The sequence below is a fragment of the Mastigoproctus giganteus genome, chromosome 14, assembly GCF_048544385.1.
Source record: "Mastigoproctus giganteus isolate SK-2022 chromosome 14, ASM4854438v1, whole genome shotgun sequence".
NCBI lineage: Eukaryota > Metazoa > Arthropoda > Arachnida > Uropygi > Thelyphonidae > Mastigoproctus > Mastigoproctus giganteus.
Window position 1 is genome coordinate 120,327,193 of NC_143588.1, and position 26,983 is coordinate 120,354,175.

At 38.8% G+C, this 26,983-nt stretch overlaps 1 protein-coding gene across 1 annotated transcript in view; it reads right to left on the reverse strand.

Moving 5' to 3' along the window:
- The window catches only part of LOC150075688 (uncharacterized), a 303,494-nt gene extending 277,644 nt beyond the window's left edge, over nt 1-25,850 (reverse strand). Inside the window, exon 1 of the mRNA XM_090388622.1 lies at nt 25,496-25,850. Coding sequence (XP_090244748.1) covers nt 25,496-25,810 — 315 coding nt within the window. The 5' untranslated portion in view covers nt 25,811-25,850. The remainder of the gene's footprint in view (nt 1-25,495) is intronic.
- Nucleotides 25,851-26,983: the final 1,133 nt, after the last annotated feature.

A 26,983-nucleotide genomic window follows, 5' to 3' on the forward strand; every position in this document is an offset into this window, starting at 1 on the left:
TCCTTTGTGATCTCATAAATGGTTAGTGACGTCGTCAATTAGCTGGCAGATGTTTCTTGTTTTACACCAGGGATAGGTGACGATGAGTTTCAATACGGTATGTATAATGTATTTAGGAAGGATAACAAAGATAGAAGTGGTTTTGAAGTCATGCCTCAAAAAGCAGCCTGAGCGCGACGAAAGCTTTCCCGGATTCAGACGTTTCACATGCTATTATACAATTTATATAGTGTGAAATTGTTAGAAGCAAAGGTATAATGAGTGTGGAAGTAATCTACAGACCAAGTGATTGTGAAGATTATAATGAGAGCCTCTACGTGAAAATGGGACGGGCAAGTAAGTGTGAATGTCTTATTATGGATGATTTCAATTTGTTTCTAATTGATTGGAGCAAATGGGAAGGAAACTCCTCATGGGGACTAAATTTTTAAATCAACTAGATGATTGTTATTTGTATAAGGCAGATTATGAGGAATTTCTGTAAAGGGAGCTTCTGAGAAATCGCTGGCAAAGAGGGAGGATAAGGAATTCTTTACATATATAAATGCAAATAAGAGAAGGCCAAACCAGATCGGACACTTATGTAATGGACGTGGCATAATATTAGATATCCCAGCTGAAGTTGCAGATGAACTCAACGGTTATTTTGCATCGATATTTACAGAAGAAAAACCCTTTACGACAATGAGAAATTATGGGAGTGATCTAGAAATTTCACATGTTTTTTTTATTAAAAAAAACCTTCAAACCTACAAGAGAGTAAGGTTCCTGGTGTAATGACATATAACCTTTAATCTTAAGGGAGGCGACAAGTGAGCTCACTGAACCATTGAGGCTAATTATGGGAGCATCGGGAATGATTCCTTTGGACTGGAAAAGCGCCACTGTATCTCCAATACATAATGGCGATTCTAAGAGTGTAGTGGGGAATTACCGACAGGCAGTCTAACTTCGGTAGTAGGAAAAATCATGGAAACAATGTTGAAAGGAGAAATTCCGGATCATTTAGATAGAAATGGAATTCTGAAGGATACTCAGCATGGTTTTGTAAAGGAAAAATCATGTTTAACCAATCTGGTTAACTATTTTGACCGGATCACTCAAGAGCTGGACTTAGGGAATAATTTCGACATTGTTTATTTAGATTTCAGCAAAGCTTTTGACTCAGTCCCACATGAGCGGTTGCTTTATAAGCTGGAACAGGTTGGAATCACTGGGAAAATCCTTAGATGGACAGAAGGATGGCAGGAGACAGAAGGGTGTGATAAATGGATATTCCTCAGATTGGATTAATGTAAGAAGTGGGGTTCCCCAAGGATCAGTATTAGGACCACTGTTGTTTTTAATTTTTATAAATGACATTGATGAAGGGATAGAGGGCGTGATGTCTAAATTTGCAGATGATGTTAAAATTGGTAGAGTAGTTAATGACACTGTCAAGCTGAGCTTCTTCAAAGTGACTTAGATAGATTTCAAGGATGGTCAGAAATACGGGCAACTATCCAGAAAAGCGCAAGGTCTAAAACTTGGGCAATAGGAACCCTTAAATAGCATACACATCACCCGTCTGACCGCTCCAATAATTTGTTTCATTCTTCCTTCAAATTATTCAAACTACCCACCCTCCACAACACTAGATGGAACTTTGTTCCAACAATTGACTGTTCTCCGGCTGATGACAAACTTCCGCACGTGTGTACTAAAAGCAACCATCCTCACTTTGAATTTATACTTCTCCATGTACGTAGTTTAAGCGAGAGGATGGATTTCATCAAAATTGAGCTGCTCAATCCAATCAAAGCTTTAAATACTCAATCAGACAGTTGGAACCTCGCAGGTGCCACCTGTCCAGAAGATGCAATGTGTAGAACTGAAGCTGTTCTCTGTAAGAGTACCTTTCTCACTGATTTCAGAAAGGTGTTGTTACCGAATAACTTGTCTTTCATGCCGAATTTTCCAAAATGTATACAAGTCTGATGTATGATGTGGAATCATACATCAGCTTAAAGATCATAAAGTATCATACTTTAGGACCTTTAAGCCTCTGACTGTCGCAGTTTACAATTTGGACAGAGTTGCTCCAATTATCCACATTACAAAATGTATTCCCATTTTTAGGCGCATTATAGCCAGTGCACGTTACGCACCATTAAGCACCCAAAACAAGAAGAAGTTATCCATTTTTCTGACAATATAATCTTCCAATAAATATCTTCTGTATGCAGAGCAGTATGACGTGACGATTCTCTTTAGGACCGAGTCGGAGTGCATCAATTTGCAGATTACGAGATACTTGAGTCCCCGAAGGGTTTCCACTTTTATTAGTCTCTTTAGGGCAAAGCATGTGTTCTTCAGGGACACAAATTCATCTAGTAATGCGCCAAAATTTAATTTAAGATGCGAACACTCCTTTTTACATCACGGATAAAGAATATAATTGCAATTTTGTTTGAGTTATAAACCAGACTGGTCTTGGAATTAATATTAGTGTTTTTAGTATTAGTAATGGCCACATGGTGCATTGCCTGGTTTATGCAGCACCAGCCAAAAAATAAAAATAAATAAATAAAAAATAATCAATAATAATAAAATAAACTAACAAAAAATAAATATAATAAAATAATAAGAATAAAAACAAATAAATAATAATAATAAGGAGAAAATTAAAAATATATATATTAATAAAAAATTAATAAGAGAAAATGAAATGGACAACCTATGCATCCTCCCTCAGGTAATTATCCTGCTGACCATTGAATTTCCCCAGACTGTCAGCCTCTACCACCCACATAGGCAACTTATTCCAGGAATTTGTAACTCGCTGGCTAAAATAAAACTTCCTGCAGTCCAATCTAAACATTTCTCCCAGTAACTTGAATTTATGTCCCCTAGTTCTAGCATCATTTATAATCTTGAAAATTTCGTCCTCATTCATTTTACTGATGCCTCTCAGAGCCTTAAACACCTCAATCAAATCTCCTCTAAGGTGTCTAGTTTCCAAACTCTGCAACCCACATATTCCAAGTCTTTCTTCATAACTGTTCCATTTCTTCACGTAAGAAGTGGAACCCCCACTTCTTACGTGAACCCAATCTGATGAATAACCATTTATCACAACCCCCTGCCTGCGTGAAGCCACTCTGCTATCCATCTAAGGATTTTCTCAGTGATTTCAACCTGTTCCAGCTTATAAAGCAACCGCTCATGTGGGACAGAGTCGAATGCTTTGCTGTAATACAAATAAACAATGTCGAAATTATCCCCTGAGTATAGCTCTTCAGTGACCTTGTCAAAATAGCTAACCAGATTAGTTAAACATGACTTTCCCTTTACAAAACCGTGCTGAGTATCCTTTAGAATTTCATTTCTATCTAAGTGATCCTGAATTCCATCCTTGATCATCTCCATGATTTTCCCTACAACTGAAGTTAGACTAACCGGCCGTTACTTTCCCACTTCCTCTTTAGAGATACATTGGCACTTTTCCAATCAAACGGAATTACTCCCGAGTCCAGTGATGCTCTCATAATTAGCCTCAATGGTTCAATGCACTGACTTCCCGCCTCCCTTAAGATGACAGGGTACATTCCATCAACCCCAGGAGCGTTAGTGGCCTGTAAGCTCGATAGATTTTTCATTAAATAATCATGTGAAATTTCAACATCATTAATTACCTTTTTCTCAACTTCACTCCCAGAATTTCTCATTGACGTGAAGGGTTTTTCTTCTGTAAATATCGATGCAAAATAACTGTTGAGTTCATCTCCAACTTCAGCTGGGATAACTAATACTGTCCCATGTCCATTACAATAAGGGTCCAACCTGATCTCTCCTTCTCGTCTTTAAATTTATATATGTGAAGAATTCCTTATCCCCTCCTTCTTTGCTCTCTCTGCCACCAATTTCTCATAATCTGCCTTTGCCAGCCTAACCTATTCTGTGGCCCCAATATTTCAGATCAAATTGTAGCTGTTGTAGGCTTCAGTGCTTTTTATTGCTCTGTAACCTTTCCATGCCACCTTTTTCTGCTCAAGTAATCTGGCAACTTCATTATTCATCCAACTTGGGATGCTCCTATTGGGGTATTTTCTAATGGTATTTACCCATTCGAGGCTACTGTGATTAATGTTTTAAAGGTATACCATTGTTCAATTGTATTCGCCCTCTTTGAGATATCTACCATGTTAAAGGAGGCCATTTTCTTTCCTGAAATTATACCCCATTTCTTTGCCTTTAACTGCTGCTACCTCTCTCTTCCCTTCTCTTTGCCTTTTACTACTGCAACCTCTCTCTTAATCATCCACCGTAGAACTCCGTGATCACTTCCTGCTACTGGTTCCTCTACTGTCAGCCCTGTTATGTCACCTGATTCATGGGTGATGATGAGGGGTCTAGGATATTCTTTTCTCTAGTACTTTCCCTGACATGTTGATACAAATAACAGTCATCTAGTTGATTTAAAAATTTTGTTCCCCATGTCGAGTTTCCTTCCCATTTACTCCAATCAATTAGAGGCAAATTGAAATCACCCATAATAAGGCATTGACGCTTACTTGCCCATTCCATTTGCATGTAGAGGCTTTTGTCATAATCTTCACAATCACCTGGTCTGTAGATTACTCCTACTCGCATTATACCTTTGTTTCCAACCATCTCACACCATACAGACTCTATACTAGCATGTGAAACGTCTGAATCCGGGAAAGCTATCGTCGCACTCAGGTTGCTTCTGATAAGAACCATTACCCCACCGCCCCTTCTGTCTAACCTATCCTTCCTAAATACATTATACAAGCCGTACTGAAACTCATCATCACCAATCCTGACATACACCCCTTAAAGTTATTTAAGCTCGCTTCCCTTTGTTACCCGCTCATTTGAAACATTATTGCCCTCAGAGCAATAATGTTTCAAATAATATTAGAACATCTTGCTTAATACATTCTGTTGCAGTAATAAACAAATACTGTTGAGGTATGTAGATGAGTTAATTTGACCAATACTACCAGATAAACGCGTATCTATATTTTCCTTGTCCCCCCCCCCCAAACTAGCTGTTTCCCTGAACCTTTAAGGTATCCTCAATAATACTGGAAACAACTCTTGCACCACCTTTGTTTAAATGTATCCCATCTCTTCAAAACAGATTCCTTCTACAAGTGCAGGCCAACCTGATAGAACCCCCCCTCCCCAAAAATCCTTGCAGAGTCCTTGAAGTCTTGAGTTAATCCACAAGGCTTTCAGCACATAATCCCTCCTATCGTGTCTGGGCAGAATTGCAGACACAGACATTGTGGCCTAGCTCGAGAAATTTCCTCAGCATGGTCCTGTATTTGTCTAACAAATTGTCAGATCGTGTACGTTTAATGTCATTAGTCCCCACATGAATAATAATATTCTCTTTACCCCCCTCCCTTAAAATCTGACAGTCTGTTGGTGAATAGTTGCTCCCGGCAGACATACCTTGGTTCTGGTCCACCTATTCTTATTACAAAAAAAATATTTCGCGTTTCTCTGACAATGGAGTCTCCTAATAAAACAAAGTCTTTTTGAACCATAGTAGTTGGCACTTGGTTATTCTGTTCTGGGGCCCGAATCGGAAGTGCATCACTAGAGTCTTCAATCCCTGACGAGCTCCCATTTACATTATTCGCGCGGGCAAGCACCCATTTTTACAGTGACTCAAATTGTTCTAGCAATGCGCCAAATTGTGACTTAAGATCATTGCACTCCTTACAATGGTGACAAAGAAAAGAATCTACAAGTGAGCTAGGATTATCCACCAGCTCGGCCTTGGAATACATTCCACAGGTACTGCAAATGATAAAATCATGACTCACCCCGAAATCGCCGTCAGCTATTTCCGTATGAGTCATGATACCTTCTGACGAAGTGTTCAAGGCGAATGTTGATGAAATTTACTAATTATTAATAAAAGAAACTTTCGTAAAATTATATCTATAATATAAAAAATAAATCAAACTATTACGGGGAAAAACGTATTAAAATAAACTTTACAATAAACTAAAAACCTTTGAAATCCTGCTCTACTTCACTTTAATCCCCTCTTATCCATACAAGTACAGGCTGTACAGACAATGCATTCATGAGTACTTCGGAGTTGACTATGGCCATAGGCGTTAGCCAACAGGAACCATTTTTATTGGCTTTTTGCAAAAAGTGGCCAAGTTAGTCGGTCTCGTACACGTATTACAGAATGGACTTCGCAGAATTTAAAGATAAACAAAATTTATTTTCTGGCAAATCGTGTTTTTGACAGCAACCTGCCCGAAAATACAACTTCAGGTTATGCCTGGTAGTCTTAGCTCCTTTGGCTAGTTACATATACCACCATTTATCTATTATGTACAATTTTTAATAATATCTATTTTTTTTTCTCATATTACAAGATGTTTAGGTGTCTAACTTACCCATCGTCTGCGGTTCCTGATGCGATGCACTGTACATACGGTGTTGCTCTTTTCATTATTTGTTTTACGCCAGATACAACTTCCAAGGCAGATTTTGCTTCCTCCTGGATGCGTTTCACTTCTGTTTTGTGTTCTTTATCGCCATTGGCCATTTCATGAAAATATTCGTGGTCATCGTGAAGTTCCATCAAAAAATCATATGCATCACCATCCTGGGATTTTTTCTCGATACTTGCGCCACCATCGGCAGTTACATTTTTCACGTCTTTTCTCTTAGGAAATATTAATCGAGTAATTTCTGAGCAAATCTTGTCTAAATTTTGATCGAGATCAGGATTTTGTCCTTGGGCAAATTGTCTCAGTCCACTTGTAGAGATTTTGAAAGCGATAGGGAAGTGATCTAATTTGTATTTTTCGGAGATGACTGGTTTTACATCTATTACTTCTATCTTAATTCGGCCTTGCAGGCCCTTCGTAAAAACCTGATCTATGATACTTCCTTCTCCCGCTTTATTTTCGTTTTCTCTTGTAGGGGATTTTCCAACATTTTCACATTCGTAGAAATGATGTCTAAATGTGGCTAAATATAAATCCACCTTTGCTACAGCTTCCCTTGTTGCCACAATTGATGAGCTTTCTTTTTCAATTGCCTTCGTGATGTCGATGTTTATATCTCCAACGACAACTACTTCTTCGTGATCTTTATGATCCGCTAAGACTTTTTCCAGTTCTTTGATGAACGATAGTGGGACCTTTTTTTCCGCTGTCTTAGCAGGAGGCCTATAGAAACACACGATGTGGAGATCAGGTTCAGCCGGATGAAGAGCTGGTATCGTTACAGACACACGTTGAGCTTCGGATTTTTCAACAGTGTCAGGGGATTTAAAGGATTGGTAATTGTTTTTGATGAAACAAAGGACGCCACCTCCATTACCATCTTCTTTGCAATCAGAGTACATATTGTAGCCATCAATCTTCTCCAAATTATCCTCCGAGGAAAGCTTTGTCTCCGTGAGCACTAAAATATCTAAGGAACAATTCTCAATTATCATTTTAACATACTTTAGCTTTTTTTCGCGCGTATCTTTGTCTTTGATGCCTCTGATATTGAGAAGAAGACATCTCAAGTTCTCTTCGCTTACTTGGCCGAAAAATGTAAGGAGTTTTTCGAGCACCGAATCCATTTAGCACTGCAAGAAGAAATAATAAAATAAACGGACGAATAATGTTCATGAATATCTTAAACTCAAAATTCATTTTAATAATAATCATTTTTGTAATGAGTAAAAGACTCATTTCAGTTCATACCACAAAAGCTTGATGACATCGCCATCTGCGGATTGGGCGGGTCGGCGTTAATTCGTTGCACGACACTTTTGTACGTGAAAATTCGACGAATGCACGCGACGAATTGTCATGTAAGGAATTGCCATGGCGTTGTATTCGTTGCATGAATGGATTAAGCAAGCTCATTGTTGATGGGATTCTTCCTCTTGCTGAGACCACAACACGTAAGAGGTCTTAAATTCAAATTGTGACAAGATGGTTGTAGAACAGATGTTTGTAATTATGCGTTCAGTCATTTGGTAGTTCACTGTTGGAACAAACTTCCATCTGGTGTTTTTGAAGTATTTAGTTTTAATAAATATTCAAGGTAAAACTGGACAGGTGAAATGAAATGTGCTTTTTTTTTTTTTTGGATGACGCTCTGTATTCTATAAGCTTGTTTTTTTGTATCGTTTAGCGTGGTTTAATAGAACAATCAAACAAATTTTCCTCCAGAAGAAAATCTGCTGATGCTGAAGACTTCAGCGCCTATGAAAAGGCAAGGGCTCTTTTCTTAAGACAGAAAAGATTTGCCAAAGACTTGCCCTGGATAAGCTGAAAGATCTAAAAGATTGCAAAAACAGAGCCAGAAGCAAATCACCATGAAGGAAGAAATATTTAAGGAACGGCCCGAGCTTACTTTTCAATTGACTGACTGATCACATACACAACTTCCTGTTACACTTTTTGGCCCTCCTTGCAAACCGCCAATATCACTCCTGACCATAACCCGAAGTGGTGGAGATCGTCAAAAAACTACCACTGAAAGTTATAATGGGTCCCTGCCGGTTTCCTCTATTTCTAATAAAAGTCTGTAGGGCAGACCACGTGGTCCACATTTTCAACAAAATTCTAGAAAGTGGAAAGATTCCAAAGATCTCGAACACGTAATTTGTCTGTCCAGTCCCTAAATGCACAGACCCCAAGGGGCCACAAGGTTTCAGGCCTATTGCCATCAGCTGTAGGTTCCTTAAGATAATTAAAAAAGCAATTCAGCCTTCCATTGCAGACCATTGTTTCAATCACAAGCCCCGTACCTACATACCGTGAGTAAGGGAAGATCTACTAATAGCAACCGCATGGACACCATCATCATAATCCAGAAAGCTGGACACAGCTTGGTGTCATTTTCTTTGATATAAAAGCGGCCTATGACAAGATAGACATAACAGCCGTAATCACCATTCTCCAGCATTACTTCAACATCACGGGAAATATCCTCAGCATCACTAAATCAATCCTGGAGCATAGACATCTCATCATCTCATATAGCAGCTTTCGGACAAGATGCATTACTAAAAGGGGTGTCCCACAAGGGGGAGAAGGCTTACCATCGACCCTATTTGCCGCAGCCCTAGAGCCCTTTCTGACATCCCAAGCTGACTTCCAGTCATACGCTGATTACCTAAAACTTTACATCACACCTTCTGACCAAAACCAGGTTCTTAACACTACTCTGCTGGCAAATAAAAAGTTCCATCAACTTGAACAATATCTGGTCTCACACTGATTACAGATTAAGAGAGCTCAAACGTCATTCACCTGGAAGAAGTCTCGCAATGATATCAATCTTACCATCAATGGCTCACCCATTCAGAAAGTTAAAGTACACAAGAATCTCTGGTTAGTATGGGAGGCGGGGCTGACATTCCAGACTCACCTCCTGAACACAAAAACAAAAATGAACTCTGCTATGTGGGTGATTCGCCAGGAACTAAAGGGGATGAGTGACGCTGAATTGGTAAAGAAATACCTTCTTCAATGTCTCTATCCCATACTTCTTTATGCAGCGACTATTTGGTCCTCTGCTCCTACAACACACTTCAACCTGGAATACTGGCACCTGAAATTGCAACCAATACACTATTTCATGGGCCAAACTCTACTTAATCTCGAATTTACCCCATGGAAACAACGGATTGTGGCAGCTAATCTTCTTGCACTGGCCAGACAATTCACAGGACGACTTCATGCCCCTAATATCACTGACCTGATAAAAACTCCCTGAATTGCAGAAAGAAATCATGTGGATTCAAGGCTCCCACTTAGAATCAGTTTCGACAACCTCAAAGGCTTGAGCCGCATGTGCCCAGGAAGCACAATAGATCTGATCAACAATCTAGCCATCGATCTAGATAAATTCTGCTAGCAGCATACATACAGACGCCAGAAGCTAATGGACACCTACTCAGATCTACCATTATGACTCACAAAAATACCACCAGAAGGAAAATAACTTGCCACCACAATACTTCCCATAACACGATTAAATTAAAATAAAGTGAAGCCGTTACTGTCCCCTCCCCCGGCATGAATTACTCCAAAGAAGCCTGGCAGTGAGCGCTAAGACAGTCAAGATTGAAGAGATACCACGGGAAACCGGTGATGGACTGCCTAAATCCTTTTTATCATTGCACATATATTTTATGTTTTTGCACAGCACTGTTTGATAAAATAACATCCTTTTTAATTTGGGGAGGCTTTTAAGGAACGTTCTGAAGAAGACGGATTAAGTATCACTTTTGAAAAGACTAAAATAATAATGGTGAGAACAGGTGAAAAGGAAACAGCTATTTAAATGGACAATAAGAGGATTGGGATAAATACAGATATGGCAGGATGCGAAATGATGTAAACAGAAGTCAAGCAATTAGAACTGGAATTGCAATGGGAAATATGGCATTCGAGAAGAGGAGCAGTTATTTATAGAAAAACTGAATGCTGAATTAAGGATGTGTTATTTTCTGTGGATGCACCACGCTTTATGGAGTTGAGTTACAGACACTGAGGAAGAACAATTTCAGTAGAAATGAGTCGTTTGAGGTGTGGGTGTGGAGGATAAAGATATGAATAAGTAAGAAAGCTGTGTGAGGAAAAGAAATAAAATTGGATTAACACGTATCGAAGGGGAAGGATGAACAGTTTTTTAAGGGACGTTATTGAATGGAAGGTGATGGGCAAGCGAGGATGCGGGATGGATTGGTGGATGATTTTATAAAATCTGATGGTCTCAAGGAGAAGGGAGAGATGGAGGCGCGGGTCGATTGCTGTCCTGCCATGTAGTGGAAAATATATGATGATGATGACGAGCTGTGGACTGAACACGAGAAAGTCTCTTTGATTCAATGGGTTATTGGAATAAACTACCATCTCATGATGTAGAAGTAGCTCATTAAAATTTACAGATTAGCTTCACAGATGCCTGTATGCCGCGTGACTTTGTAAGCCTTGCTTTCTTCTGATGAATACGAAGATCGATGACTTTTTAACTAACAGATTCTCGGTTGTCACTGACCTCCATATGGTAGCCCATAATAACATGCGAACTCTTTCCTTGATGCCTAATGCATAAAAATGAATGGACTCGACATGAGAGCCAAATGAATTCGTTGAAGATTCAGTATCTCAATGGGTAATCGAAATCCAAAAATATACATGCTGGATCGCATTATTGTATTACTGTCGAATTAACGGGTTAACTAGCAATAAAAATAAATGCTAAAAGGCAGTATTTAGTTACACTGGCTCAGGGATGACAACACTGCACGCAGAGATTGGAAAAACATTGAAATAATAAATTTTTATTGTTAAAATGAAGCTAAGGGCCTTTCTATTAAATTAAAACAAAGAGTAAATAAGTAAAAAGTATATATTTATAAACAAAAATAGCCACTTACCACTCTTGAAATTTTGTATCTGGATAACTCATCTTAACATCCTTGTCCTTATATACTCTTCCATCCGGTATGAACAACCCTTTTTCCTTTTGTTGTTGCGATTGTTTCCACTTGCATCACACGGATTAGCATATGATAGACACACTTATCGAGAGAGAGAGATTAGATTAGCCGCTCCTTCTTCTTCTTCTTCTAATGAGACGGGTAATCTGCTCCCTATCGCTAATTTCTGACAAACAAAGAGCCCTGATCTGGGTGGGGATTCCTCAGAAATTTTTTACAATGAAAATATTTGTTTTCGCGAGCATTTAAGTTGAAACAATTGACATCGGCCAATCTGTTTGACCTCAATGACTTCTAATTCACCTTCAGGTACAAAAACAACAGGTCGTTAAATCAGAATTACAAAGTAAATGATGATTAAGTTTTGGACATAAAGATGAGATTTATTGGATGCTCAGAAATTTCTGTTACACTTAATGGGCAAACGAAATGAGTGCTGTGTTCAACAACCCTAAAAATCTTCGTCTAACAATGACGATTTCGAATTAAACTGAAATTCGTCTTGAAAAAAGCATTTACAAAGGTCTTGACGAATCTTTTTAGAAATTGCTTAGTAATCAAAATCTTACAGTGGAAATTCACGTCAGATTTACTGATACAGATGATTTCAAGATGATCCACAAGTATTTAAAGAATACTTGAACAACAACCATTTCGCATTATTGATTTCACAGCTCCCAATCCAGCACAAATAAAGATAGCAAAATTCAGCCCATTGTCTGCATTCCACAGTGAACTCAAAAAAAGTTTTGGTCTTCCACCCCGGAGCTGAAGGTTAAGAAGACATAAAACTATAGTGCATTTTATAGTTAGCATGTGCCTGTTTTTCTGGATGAAAATCCCCAGTTATTGGAAGAAGCCCTCACAAATTCCGTCCATCTTGAAGTGATTCGAATCCAGACCTTTTCCACAAAGGAAGGACAGCATTCGTAACTGTTGTCTTATTCGCGTGGTGCGTCGCACAATTACAAACCTGTCAAGGAAACGGAATGATCATTTGATGCCATGAGTACTTCATCTCAAAAGCCGTGAATATCAACAGGAGTGTCCAAATGAAGGCAATTGCCAGATTTTCACAAAATGAAATTCGAAACAGTTTGATCAAAAGACACCCTTTTAGTATTAGTTATGGCCGCAAGGTGCAAGAAAGCCTACGGCTTATGCTGCACCGGCCAAAAAAAAAAAAAAAAAAAAAAAAACGAACAAAACAAAGATAAAAACAAAAAATAAATAAATAATAATGATTAATAAAAAAATGAAATTAAACCTATCATCTTATGCGCTTCCCTGACCCGAAGGTACTATCCAGATGACCTTTGAATTTCCCCAAACTGTTGGCCTCTACCACCCTTGAAGGCAACTTATTCCAGTAATTTATAACTCGCTGGCTAAAATAAAACTTCCTGCAGTCCAATCTAAACATTTCCCCCCCCCAACTTGAATTTATGTCCCCTAGTTCTAACATCATTTATAATCTTGAAAATTTTGTCCTCATTCATTTTACTAATACCTCTCAGAGCCTTAAACACCTCAATCAAATCTCCTCTAAGGTGTCCAAACTCTGCAACCCACATATTCGAAGTCTTTCTTCATAAGGACGCCCTTTTGCCGATCTCACCAGGCGAGTTACCCTTCGTTGCACCCTTTCAAGAAGCTCGATGTCTTTCTTTAGGTGCGGTCTCCATACTTGAACACAGTATTCCAAGTGTGGTCTAACATAAGCCTTATATAATGGGATTATCACGTCCCTATCGCTACTTGCAAAAGTTCGATAGATCATCGATAGGACACCATGGGCCTTCCTTGCAACCTGTTTACAATGCTCAGAGAATTTCATGTCTGACCGTATCGTAACACCCAAGTCCCTTTCCTCCAGTACTGGGTTTAGTTGAACTCCACCAAGTGAATAAGTTATTTTGGGATTACTGTTTCCCAGGTGTAATACCTTACACTTTGTTGGATTAAAGCACAGCTGCCATTTTTCTGACCATTCCTGAAGTCTATCTCGGTCTCTCTCTGAAGAAGCTCAGCTTGACAGTGATCATTAACTACTCTACCAATTTTAATATCATCTGCAAATTTAGACATCACGCCCTCTATCCCTTCATCAATGTCGTTTATGAAAATTAAAAACAACAGTGGTCCTAATACTGATCCTTGGGGAACCCCACTTCTTACATCAACCCAATCTGAGGAATAGCCATTTATCACAACCCTCTGCCTCCTGCCCTGAACCCATCCATTATTATCCATCTAAGGATTTTTCCAGTGATTCCAACCTGTTCCAGCTTATAAAGCAACCGCTCATGTGGGACTGAGTCAAAAGCTTTGCTGAAATCTAAATAAACAATGTCGAAATTATTCCCTAAATCCAGCTCGTGAGTGACCCTTTCGAAATAGCGAACCAGATTTGTTAAACATGATTTTCCCTTTACAAACCTTGGGAATTTCAATTCGATCGAAATGAACCTGAATTCCGCGCTTGATCATTGCCTCTATGATTTTCCCTACTACTGAAGTCAGACTGACAGGTCGATAATTTCCAACTTCACTTTTAGAGCCACCCTTATGTATGGGAGATACTTTTTTGGCACTTTTCAAATCCAAATGAATCTCTCCAGAGTCTAATGATGCTCGCATAATTAGCCTCAGTGGTTCAATGCACTCACTTGCCGCCTCCCTTAAGACTATGAGGTATATTCCATCAACTCCAAGACCCTTACTGGTGTGTAGGGTCGAACGTTTTTTCATTAAATAATCTCGCGAAATTTCAATATCATTAATTACATATTTTTCAACTTCGCTCCCACAATTTCCCATTGCCACAAAAGGCTTTTCATTTGTAAATATCGATGCAAAATAACTGTTGAGTTCATCTGGAACGGCAGCTGGTTATTACTATCCCCTTTCCCTTACGTAAAGGTCCGATCTGGTTTGTCCTGCTCTTCTTGGCATTTTTATATGTGAAGAATTCTTTATCTCCCCTCTTTGCTCTGTTTGCTAGTGTTTTCTCATAAACTGCCTTTGCCTGTCGAACCTTTTCTGTGGCTCTATTACACATCACCTTGTAGCTGCTATAGGCTTCAGTACTTTTTATTGCTCTGTAACGTTTCCATGCCACCTTTTTCTGCTCAAGTAATGCGGCAACTTCACTATTCATCCAACTTGGAACCCTTCTCGTGGAGTATTTTTTTAATGGTATATACGCATTCAAGGCATCTGTGATGAATGTTTTAAAAACGTACCACAGTTCAATTGTATTCATTCTTTTCGCGATATCTACCCAGTTAATAGAGGCCATGTAGTACCTTAAGGCATCGTAATTTCCTTTTCTGAAATTAAAATCCATTCCTTTGCCTTTTACTACTCCTACCTCTCTCTCTCATCATCATCCACCGTAGAACTCCGTGATCACTTCCTGCTACTGGTTCCTCTACTGTCAGCCCTGTTATGTCATCTGATTCATGTCATGTGTGATGAGGTGTAGGATATTCTTTTCTCTAGTACTTTCCCTGACATGTTGATACAAATAACAGTCAAAATTTTGTTTCCCATGTCGAGTTTCCATCCCATTTACTCCAATCAATTAGAGGCAAGCACCACCTTTGTTTAAGTGTATCCCGTCTCTACAAAACAAATTCCTTCTACCTACAAGTGTGGGCCAAGCTTATAGAAATTTCCCCCTAAAGCCTTGCAGAGTCCTTCAAGTCTTGAGTTAATCCACAAGGCTCTTAACATATAATCCCTCCTATCGTGTCTGGGCAGAATTGCAGACACATAGACATTGTGGCCTAGCTCGGTGCATTTCCTCAGCATCGTCCTGTATTTTTCCAATAAATTGTCAGATCGTGTACGTTTAATATCATTAGTCCCCACATGAATAATAATATTCTCTTTACCCCCCTTAAAATCTGACAATCTGTTGGTAACATCATTAATAGTTGCTCCCGGCAAAAATTATGCTGGTCCTAAAGTCTGGAAATTTTATTAGACAGTTGGACAGAGAACTTGAGTACTCGAGACCGGCTAATTGTGGGTCTCGAATACTCAAGTTGTCTGTCCAATTGTTTTTCTCAATTGTGGCTTCTGCTAAACGTGCTCCATCAATAACAGATTTCTGAAATCGGAAAGATGGCCTGTTTTGCCCATAACTATGAATCCCACGAAAGAACATAGTATTTATCTGATAGCAGCGAACTTATATCATACTAGGACAACTGCCATTTGCATATAGTACGTTTAATTATCTGTTGAGGCAAATTGAAAAGCTGAGTGGACAAACGCATTAGAAATAAAACCCAATGGTTAATATGGTTTTGCATGCACCAACAAACAGAGGTCATTAGAAGAAACCTCTTAATATTGATGACCAACATTGGTTGATTTTTCTGAATAATAGCTCGTGTTTTATTCGTTTCCTAGAAGTAAGATGAGTCACAGAAGTCAATAATGCTTTTAAGACGTCTATTGTTGCAATCACCTGGTACGGGCTGATTGCAACAACAGAAATCAGCCAACTCATCACCTCATCAATTCTGCTAGGGTAAAGTCTTCAAAGTCAAGATTCATTATAACCAAAGATGATAAATTGTCCTACGATTATAAAGCTGTTGAAGAAATTAGATGTTTCGCTACTGCCATTAATCTTTCACCGAAAATTCGCCATCATCAAGGGTTCAGCAACCTCGTTCTTGTTTTTGGGAACATCGTGAGTTGGTATGCCTACATATGGCAAATCTCGTATTTTTTTTATCTTTCACTTCTCCACATTTCATGCCCTCGCGTTTGGGACACGGCATTTACGATGGGAGGTTCAAAATATGTTGTTGTTGTTGCTGTTGTAGGATTTTTATGAGCATCAGTGGCCAAGGCCAAATTGCTCCGTGTATATTGTCTGTAAATTGCGTGTTAGACGAAAAATTCAAGTTTCCAAGAGAATAAACCGTGCTATCCGCGCCTGAGACCGACTAACTCAACCAAGTAGCAAAAATGGATTCAAAAAAGTTTATGTTCACCCAAAAGTAGCGATAGAAAGATGTTCGACACCTTTAAATCTCTATAACAACCACATGAATTTTGATTTCGATCCGATAATTTATTTTCCTCTTTGCAGTGCTGAATGAAGTGATGTGTCACAATTGATAAAGTGGAACACAGATCAGTGATTAGGTTCCTCTTTCGACAAGGGCAAACAACCAAAATAATCCACGAAGAAATGGTCACTGTTTATGGAGAACACTGTCCAAATTAATGTTATTGCACATTGGTATTAATAATTGAAATGTGGAAGAATCTCATTGCATCATGAAGAAACGGGGCGCCCATGGAAGATCGCCGTAGAACTGGCTGCAGAGTTCCAAATTAATATAGGGTCTGTGGAAAGCATCATCCATCAACAGTTCCGTAAGAGTGTTGTGTCTGTTAGATGAGTTCCCAGATTTCTGACCTCTTAACTAGAAAAAAGAAAAGGCACAATGAGAACAAGAAATGTCCACGTCTCGGAATATGGAGGAGTTTTTTTCCAGCTAGTCACCATGGTTTAATCTTGGATCATCAACTATTGGTCCCGAAACTAAATAAATGTCAAAAAAAAATGAAAACATGCAGAATCACCACCCCTTAAAAATGCCAAGGTGAAACTAAGTGCTGGCAAGGTGATGCTGCAAGCACGTGGTTTCACCTTGGCCAGTACTTTGCCTCATTATCAGTCGTGGTTTGAGGGATTTGTACCAAACTGGCCTGCAGAATTTTATTGACAGGTGGACAAGCTGCGTTGTTTTGTTTAGTGACTATGTTGAAAAGAGTGAAAAGAAACGGAAGAGTTGAAAAGAGATCTGGGTGAATACAAATCATTTTTAGTCCCCTCGTGAGTCCCATCCTCACCATAGTTGGAAATAGCCCCGATTCTAAACTCTTCAATGACGTAAGGAACTCTAATGGGCTTTTTTTTTCACAATCGTTTTTTTCACAAAAAAGGTTTTTGCTCCCGGAAACTCCGGTTTTCGTCAAAAAAAAACAGACAAACCGCACATGCAACTTACAGACGTAATATGTATACGGCTTAATGTGGTCTAAGTTTGTCATGCGCCTGAAACCCTACGACAATGTCTGCGCGCTGACTTACATTTCCTTTTTCTGTTGGATTTGCTGAAAGACGAAGAGTGTGCGTGGGTGTCGGTACTCCAGTTATCACACCTTCCCCAAAGCAAGGGAGTGGCGATTAGAGAGATCTCAATATTGTGTCGTGATAACCGTATTGATCGAAATACCATGGCTCTGAGAAAAAGGAATAATCAGGTTGCTACCTCTTTTGTTATCTTTTAGTTTTGGTTTCAAAGGATAATTGTGAATTGCCTTTAGAGGTTGCTCCGGTCAAAAGCTGATAAGTTTCTGATAATTGCGTACACAACAAGCGAGCGAAGAATCTCCACGTGCACCTTTTGAAATTTTTGTGAATTTGTTTTTTTTAATTTACTGTATGATTTTTATATTTATTAGGCCATTCCGAAAATAACTGAACCCGTAATTCATTCAAGGATACTGTTGTTGTGTTTTCCCTTTCCATCAAGATGGTCCTGTTCGTGGCGTCACTTTGAAACAGTAGATGTCCTGGAATCTGGATACCTAGGTGGGTATTTCAAGGAGGACATCCGCTTTATAACAGTAGAAACATCCCCAAAGTATCCCCGGGGATGTTTTAACTGTTAGAACAGAAAATGTCATCTTAAAGTGCCAAATGAGCGTTATATGGAGGATACTCCATGTACTCCTGTATGGAAAGGAAGGCTTATACAAACATTTACACCTTTGATTCGATAGAAACCAGAAGAAAACGGTACTTTCAGAATACAGCACTTCACACAATAGCAATTATATGGGATTCATTTCAATTATTCTTACCCTTCTGCAACCGTCGAACTAAACGTTGTCTGCCTCCAAGAGCTGAGATCGAAAGTTTCCTTCAATTTCTTCCTTATAATTATTCGCGAGTTTGAAGTGCGTCACTCTTTCGATTGTATTTCTTTATCGGTGACAGTGGAATATGCTTACAGGTTGGTTGTTATGTTTTGTCTGTTTGGCTGTTGGTTGCTAAGCGCCCCTTCGAACGGCTTCTTCTTACGCACCGATTGTGTTCAGAAAATGGCGTGTGACAAAGCACAGAAATGCATAAGTTAATTAAATCTCCATAATTTTTTTATAAAATAATTGCAAAGCGATTGTTCGTTGGTAAAACTGCTCAAATTCTAATATTTGAGCAGTTTCTTTACTAATTGTCAGGAAATACACCTGCTTGCAGAAAGCTACGATTGTGTATTGATTCCAGTTGATGGGATGTTGTTCACCGAAAGAGAGCGCAAAAACAAGTTTGGAGGTAGAAGTCTCTTGTCCATCTCGCCACATAGAGCAATGATGAATTGCCCATGAACTGATGGACATAGAGGTGAACACTTTTGGACAAAACGAGGAATACTGCGAACAGTGGATAGTCTCTGAACTACTCTTCAGCGGTACCAAGCTATGAATGAATTGGAAGCTTTTCGTGACAGCCTATTCCACCACTTTTGAGCAGCCCTCATAAAAATACAAAAATAATAAAAAAAATAAACAAAAATATAATAGTTGTTCATGGTTCTTTTTAGACAATTCTAGACTTACCATCTACAGAATCCCTTCCCCCTTTTTTTTTTGTTTTCAGGTGTACTTCTGGTATCCTTCACACAACCCAAGGGGGGGAAATTTAGTAAATAATAAGTACATCAACTAAGAAGATCTATATTAATGCCTATAAAATTTAAATTGAACATATTCATATCTTTTTTTGGAAGAATCATATCTGCATATACGTTTCAAGGTGAACTGATAAGTGACACACAAAACAATCTACCTTTTCGCTTGAAATAACATATTCTAAAGATAAGATCCTAAGACCGAAATCCTCCCCCACCCACCAACCTACTGAAGTATTTTCTACGAAAACACAATGAAAACGATCTCTCAATGAAACCAATATTTTTCTAGACGAATTCAGCGCACGTTCAGCTAAACTGTACTTTCGCTAAAGCCATGAAGGGTTGCTTCTCTGTAGTGTGTCCAAGGCAACATCGATTTCCGCTTATTATCGCACCGACTGTTAAATACACGAAATGTCGTCGGTATATCGAACGGGAAAAAAAATAAAAAAAAGAAATTATTCGAAAGCATTTTTCCGTACCAGAGGGATGGAATTTCTAGGAATGAACTGACCTCTAGGTTGGTCACGTGGAAGATATCTGAAAGAAAAGAACTCGGTTTAATAATCATTATTAAAGTCCCCGGCTTTCTCTTCTTCCTAAGCTATAATACTTCAGCACTCATGAAGGCTTCCTCAACTTTTGGGCTTCAGTATTAAGTTGGACAGTGAATGGTGTTTTTGTAATGGAGTTTTAAGAGCAAGCAACTAAGGCCATATTGTTCCCGTAAATTGTCTGGAAATTGCGTGTGTTCTGCGGTCGATTTTCTGTTTGCTGGACGAAAAACTCGAGTTTCAGGAAGAAAAACCATACTACCCTCGCCTGAGATCGTCTATCTCAACCACGTTGTGAAAAAAGACCATGAAAATTCCTCCCGGACTCGAACTCAAGTGTGCTATCCACGAGGCCCCATAGTGAATAGATGCTGGCTGGATTATCCTCTGGCTTTCCCAATATTTATATTGAATTAAACATTGTTTATCGTTTTTACCTGTAATCCTGGTAGCTTTCGTCCAGCATAACAGGCAAATCGACCAGAGAACACATGCAATTTACAGACGCAAATACAAGCATATGTAAGAAATTACCGACCCTAATATAATGGTTTTGTATTCCTTAGATCGGGAACATATTCATGGAGGATTTATTTTAAGTGGGATATCCCAATGGATTCAGCAATTATTTACAAACTGAAACAGCCTTTGGCTGCATTTGTTTTTATACCATCTTTTATTGAATGCCTGTCGTGACATCCGCAACAGTTTGATCATGTTTGGAAGGGTTTTTACGACTGTTTACTGAGAGATGGAAATAGAAATAACGTTGCCATCGTGACGCTTCTGAGAATTTGAACGTACCAAAGCAAACTAGCTAGCTGAATTACATTGAACTCTACCCAATTAGAACGAAGGCATCTTCCTGTTTCATCTTCAAAGTACAACGAAGATTTGTATTTAGACAAACTACATCACGGAGAAACTCTGAACAAAGAATTAAAATATTTGGTGTTCAAGGTTTTAGTTTAATATTAAATCGTCAAATATGTTATTTCTTTCATTTAATGGTGGTTTCTAATCGATATTTAAAACACTCGTGAAATGAAACCCTCCCATCAACTGGTTACCGGCATGAATTGATTGAAGGAGTGCGTGAATAAATGTTAGAGGATTACGAACACGAAATTCCCAACACGAAAACTTCATTGGACAAATTAAACGCGATTATTTATTCATATAATCCGCATGTTTGGTAAACAGGAGTCCAGCGAAAATAAGCTCGCTTTCCTCAGTTAACTCTCCAACAGCTCATGGGTCAATATTGACTGCTTGCTAACCTCGTCCAAAACAAGGATTTTGAACTATAAAATAATCACGCTTGGTGGATTGAGACGCCAATACTTCATATTTGAAATTATATTTTAATCAGGACAGTGTGGGCTGGTGTCTCTCAACCTGTTTCATAAATCTGGTCACCTAGACTTCAAACAATTTCTTTTGGCCCACCTATAAATCAGGACAAGATTTCAATTCTACTAATTATAAAAAGGGTGGTGGTGCAAGGTTGTAATAATTTACAATCGAAAAGATTTCTTCTCTCCTTGAGTTTGGGGAGACTCACCTTGGGACAGAGAAAGAAGCATAGCTTGTTTTCTTTTATAAAACCAATATTAAAAGTGAATTTCAAATTCACTTTTAATAATGGTTAAATCATTAAACTTGTTTTATAATTTATGGTAACTAATAAGTAAAATTTAAACTAATAAGAATTTAATTTAGCTAAATGGAGCGATTTAGGAAAAGAACAAATATGGTGGTAAGACGCTGCCTTACCAATTTAAGAGAAAATTTCTTCTCTAATTTCTTAATGAATTTGTTAATTCATTAACACAATAAAATTTGAATTCTGATGGGTGCTCGCCTCACACCGGGCAAATGCGAGCTCGCAACGTTTCTTGGTCAGGTACGACAGCCACACTGCCGCGCCTCGGTGCGTTATTACAAGTGCACCATGGGATGGGCACACGAGAAGATTATCAGAGGTCCTTAACAACATAAGCATCGTTAGTAACAAAGGAGTTCACACAGCAGGGTCATGTCTAGTATCTTTAATCAGTGGTCACTGTGAAACAAAAGTAGCAACAAGAAGATGTCTGGCCGCCATGAACGTAAAAATTGAAAGACAATATGGTACACAATGAGCACGAACGTTTCAATGGTACTGCATTGATAATTCTTGTTATTGGGGATAACCCTATCACCAAAGGGCTTCCTGGATACTCGTGGAGATATTCAGGTTGATGTCATAATGCTGACGTACCCTCCCGGCATAAATTCAAAATGTCGAATTTATGCCATACAGGACTGTCGCAACCCTCACCGCTAAAGGCGAACCTACTGCTATTATGTACATCATCTTTTGATATAATTCTAGTTTTTCTGTTATAGGTCACATCGATGTCTCCATTAAGGGACCAATTAAGACTTAATACTGAAGTCATCTAAAGAAAAGAGATAAATCCCTACAGCAAGCTAAGGACTGACAATATACACATTATTGCAGGCTAAACGTTGCATTTCCACGCCAGGGTAACGAATAATGCGATGAATTCTTCATCGAATCATCACAATTGAAAAATTAATGCAAAAAGTTACGTACCTGAGATATGCATAGTTAGTTGAATATCTTTGCCTTCTCGAAAAACTCGTGGTCCATCCACCGGTGGGTAAGCAGCTGCTACCAACGTGAGTGCCACTCCAAGGCTGGCAACCCTTGGCAACTTACCAGTGCCAAGTTAACCTGACTTACCTGAGTGAACCAGCCATTACAATAAACAAATTTTTACGTAAACTTTCTCGACAATAACAAATTAAACCTGAAAAGGCCATTAGAAAAGTTATCCACCTGAGAACTTAGTGCACGAATCAGATTTCGATTTTAAGGCCGAAAACGTTACGAATCAAGTTTCGTCTTCAAAATATGCCATTACAATACGTTGCCTAGCATCATGAAAAGAGAGAAAATCAGTGGCAACCCAGCTGTTTCGTCAAATGTTGAAACAAGCAGAAGTTGGCAGGACCAGTCAGATTTCAACTGCACAGTTGAAATCTTCATTCAAAATCAGTTTGAACTTTGGATGGCTTTTGCGAAGAGCTCAAGTTTATTCTGTTTTATTTTATCAGAAACGACCTGGGACATTATTAAATGCACGTCGTCGAAAAGGACAGCCATCCATGATCAATTTTCTTCTTCACTGCGATTGGTAAAAACTGTATTTGAAAACTGATAAAGGTTTAGCATCTTCGAGATTTCCCTTCTTCGACAAAATTTTGTGGTTCTCGTCAGCCCCTCTCAGGCAACTCCAGTTCCATTGAATCCATCATAATATTGTACGAAGAACAACTGCGCTAAATCTACTCAGTGGCGTCGCCTGAAATTTTCTTCGAATGAGCAGAGTGGACAAACAAACGATCGCCAAATTTAAAATATCATTGAGATACGTTTTCCTGTTAGAACTACGACAACCAAATGATTGCTCAACAACACCACCACCACCACCACCATCACCACTTCAAACGTCCATAAATCTACTTATTATTCAGGTAGATAACTATTATAATGCCCTCTCACATACGCTGTTCTACAAAAGGTCATAGGTTTTCTCACGACAATGACTACACTGGTCGCAGTGCATGGAACCATGAATGCTGCGTCCTACGCTGATGTTCTGGATAATCCTTTCTATCCTAGATTACACTGAGGCAATTTTATAGAAAAGTCCCTTACACTTTGTAAAGAATAATATCAGACTAGCACAAAGCCCAGATATGTGTTCAGAAGGAACATCATTGGGGGAAAACTGGAGGGTTGGATTTGCGGATCATCACCCTTTGAGTTTCTTTGATTATAAAGGCGTGTTTTGAGCATAACTACAAGTTACCTATAACTTTTTGTAGGACAGTACACGATTATGCTCTAGAACAGATTCCAAACTTGTATGCCTTGTCTATTCCTGCTAAAAATGGTTTTTCTACTTATACATAATATGCGATTCTGAAATAAAATATCTGACAGAATTCCAATAAAGGATATATACACACTTCACTGACAAACATATCCGACACATTTGGGAAAAACGAACCAGAATTCCTGGTGTCCCGATATATATTTTTTTCTTTTTTCAGGAGATGTCACGAGATTTCCGAAATTTTAAAAGTAATGGCTTACCCAGCAAAGCAACCCATTCCTTTTGCTCAATTCCATTCTCGATCTAAAATTAGATTTAATACGGTTGGATCTAAATAGAACTCGTAAATGGAATTCGCATTTCTAGTGATGGAGAAAACCACAAAATAAACAAAATTCTGCTGGATCTCAGCTCATTCTTAAATATTCGAAAATGAAAACTCAGATCGGACAGAAAAATAACCAATAAATTCGAATGTGATTCATGTGAAGATCCCTGTTTAAGACTACAAAACCATTTTACGAAAAACCTATTACTCAAAATGACAATGTCAAGAAAATAGCAACAAAAAACTTATGGAAATTAAGACCTAATTCTTCCTGACTCTCAGCACCAGAAAGTCAGACAAGACGAAGAGGTTCTGCAAGACATTGGATTGCTCTTCACATTGGACACTGCTATATAACTCATCTTTACCTTCTGAGAAGCGAAGGCCCTCCACGATGTACTCGATACCATATTGTTCTCACAGTGAAACGTGACTGCTTCTATTATCAGCAGGAATTCGTGGAACATTTTTCTCTCAGAAGATTACGAAATCTATAACAGCCAAGCTTTCTTGAGAAATGAAGCAAACTTGTAATACTACACACTGTCTGTAGTAATTTGGTTTGAAGACACATTTATTGACTTGGCTTCATTGACTTGTCTGTAGTCCTAACAGTAACCCCACTGAGCAACTTTGGGGTGAACAGGAACGTCGGGTTCAGGTCAGTCCAAATCAGTAGTTGAATTGACCGTTGTGTTGAAAACTAAGACCAATTAAAGCCAAAAGTTTTAAACATTGTATCGAGAAAAGTTTCTTTGAAAAGAACAGGTGTCCGTTTACTTATGGCAATGTAGTGTGTATTTTTCTTTACATTTCACAATTTATGGTTATAACTTACTTTTTGAACACAATGTACAGCAAAATGCTTAACAGAAATATTAAGAGCACATTAATTTCATTTTATTACATTTTTTTTGCTTTTAAAGTTTTCTTTTGCGACTCTTATTCAAAATAATATTTTTTAATGAATTTGAAAACATGGACGCCGACTTAACGAGATTTTTAGAGCTCAACATTAAAGTGGGGTTAAAACAGAATTTAAATTTAAAAAAACTCGATTTTTGACACCAGTTTGAAAAATTTCAGTTTTCTAATTGTTAATGGAGAGTGAGGTAGCCTAACTGCTTATAATATTGGAGGACACAAAACTCTGTCTCCAAGTTAGCGTCTTTGCTTTCAAATGCGAATAATACAATTCCATTGAAGATGTTTGTTTGTTTTTTTCTTTTGAACATCGGGTAAACAAGGCTAAGATGATATCCACTTCGATCATCAATAATATGTTTGGAAAACTCTGTTCTAGAAAACATAAATTCAAATTAAATCGAACCTTGGGAGCATTGGCGAAATATGTCCAGTCTGGAGAAGAAAAATCGAAGCCCGAAACCGAATTACTGCTGGAATTGGAAGTCGTGTCCACGGTACGTAATGTCCATCGATGTGCGTAATTGGAAAACAAAAAAAGATGTACTTACATGTTGCGCGAGCAATATCGTTACTTCTGTGTATCCAAGGATTGCCGAATTCATCAGAGAAGTTAATCCACTCCAGTCTTGGGCATTTGGATCAGCTCTGGCTTCCAGTAATAGATGAACGAATTTCGCTCTCGTTCTGGGATCATCCATTTGGGTGCTGGTGTATATGAGTGGCGTCTGACCTTTCTCGTTACGGCAGTCCATGTCCACCCCTGCCTCTACTAACAGCATCGCTTGTCTGTAGCGGCCGTGTCGGATTGCCTCGAATAAGGCGAACTGGGCGGGCAGCAGGTTCTGACTCCCCAACGAAGTCATGACATCGGGAAAGGTGAAAGCATGGGCAGAGGGGTCACCGTGTTGGGCCGGTAGGTGTGTTGACGAGTGGGCAGAAAGGTTCATGGTGTTTTCAATAGCTCCTGCCTGGTCCCGTTTCAATGGCAGAACAGCTCAATAGGAAAGGAGTCTTCTCCATTTCGCAGTGATTTCATTCCATCTTTGTCGATATTTGCGAGCGGGAGAAGAACGTTTCTACCAGACACAGAAATCCTTCAATTGGTGGATGAAGCTGTTCCAGTTTCACACATGAACTCGCGCCACTGTGACCCACTTAAAAGTAAAGGGCTACGGCGAAATCGCTCGGATGTCACCGGCAAGAGAAAGAGAACACAAGAGATGTCACACACTGTTGCTCACACGCCTTGTCGGTGAGGAAGGTGCAATTCGCGAGGAGAGCCTCTTCCACCGAGGCAAAAATCGAAAATTGCTTCTCCTTTGTTAACTGTACGCACTTTCGATTCCAAACTGGCAATGCGTAAAACGAACGTTTCGTTTCTACTTTCGGTGGACGCTATTGGATCACAACAAGCGTAGAAACCACTCGGAGAACTCCGCTGACATCGATTTTTGCCACTTGTTAGCAACAGAGTGTTGAAGCAACAAGAACTAACCGAGGCAAGTAACTGCTCGTAGTTACGACTTCGTGTTAAGACGAATCCCAAATATAATTAAAATTAACAAACGAGGACACGTTGCGTCGCTAATGAGTAAATAGGGCCGGCGACTGCTCATTTGTGCAACATTATGTGTAAAAGGTTTGAGATTAAAGTTGAGTAAAAGGATGCGTTAACTTCCTGGACTGCGTAATTAAAGATGAATACAGAAATTAGAATACATTAAACTAGAAATTATACAAAAATTTAGAAAATAATAAGAGCAGATAAAGTTCCATTCCTTGCCAGTGTTTTTCGAGTTCCACGCGCAGCCTTAATTTCATTTCGCACCGTTTATGAACGTCTCTGAATTTCGGCTTTGTAGCGTCCAAAGGTAGCAGGAAAAGTTGTCCCAGATGTGATTAAACCCAATCGCGTAACCACGTCTTAAGCCTCGCCAATTCTTCAGCTGGAGATGGTCTTAGTTTTAAAAATATTTCAGAAAATGTGAGACTCGTTGTGTAACAGATAAATTACTTTTTAAATGCAGTGTATGTGT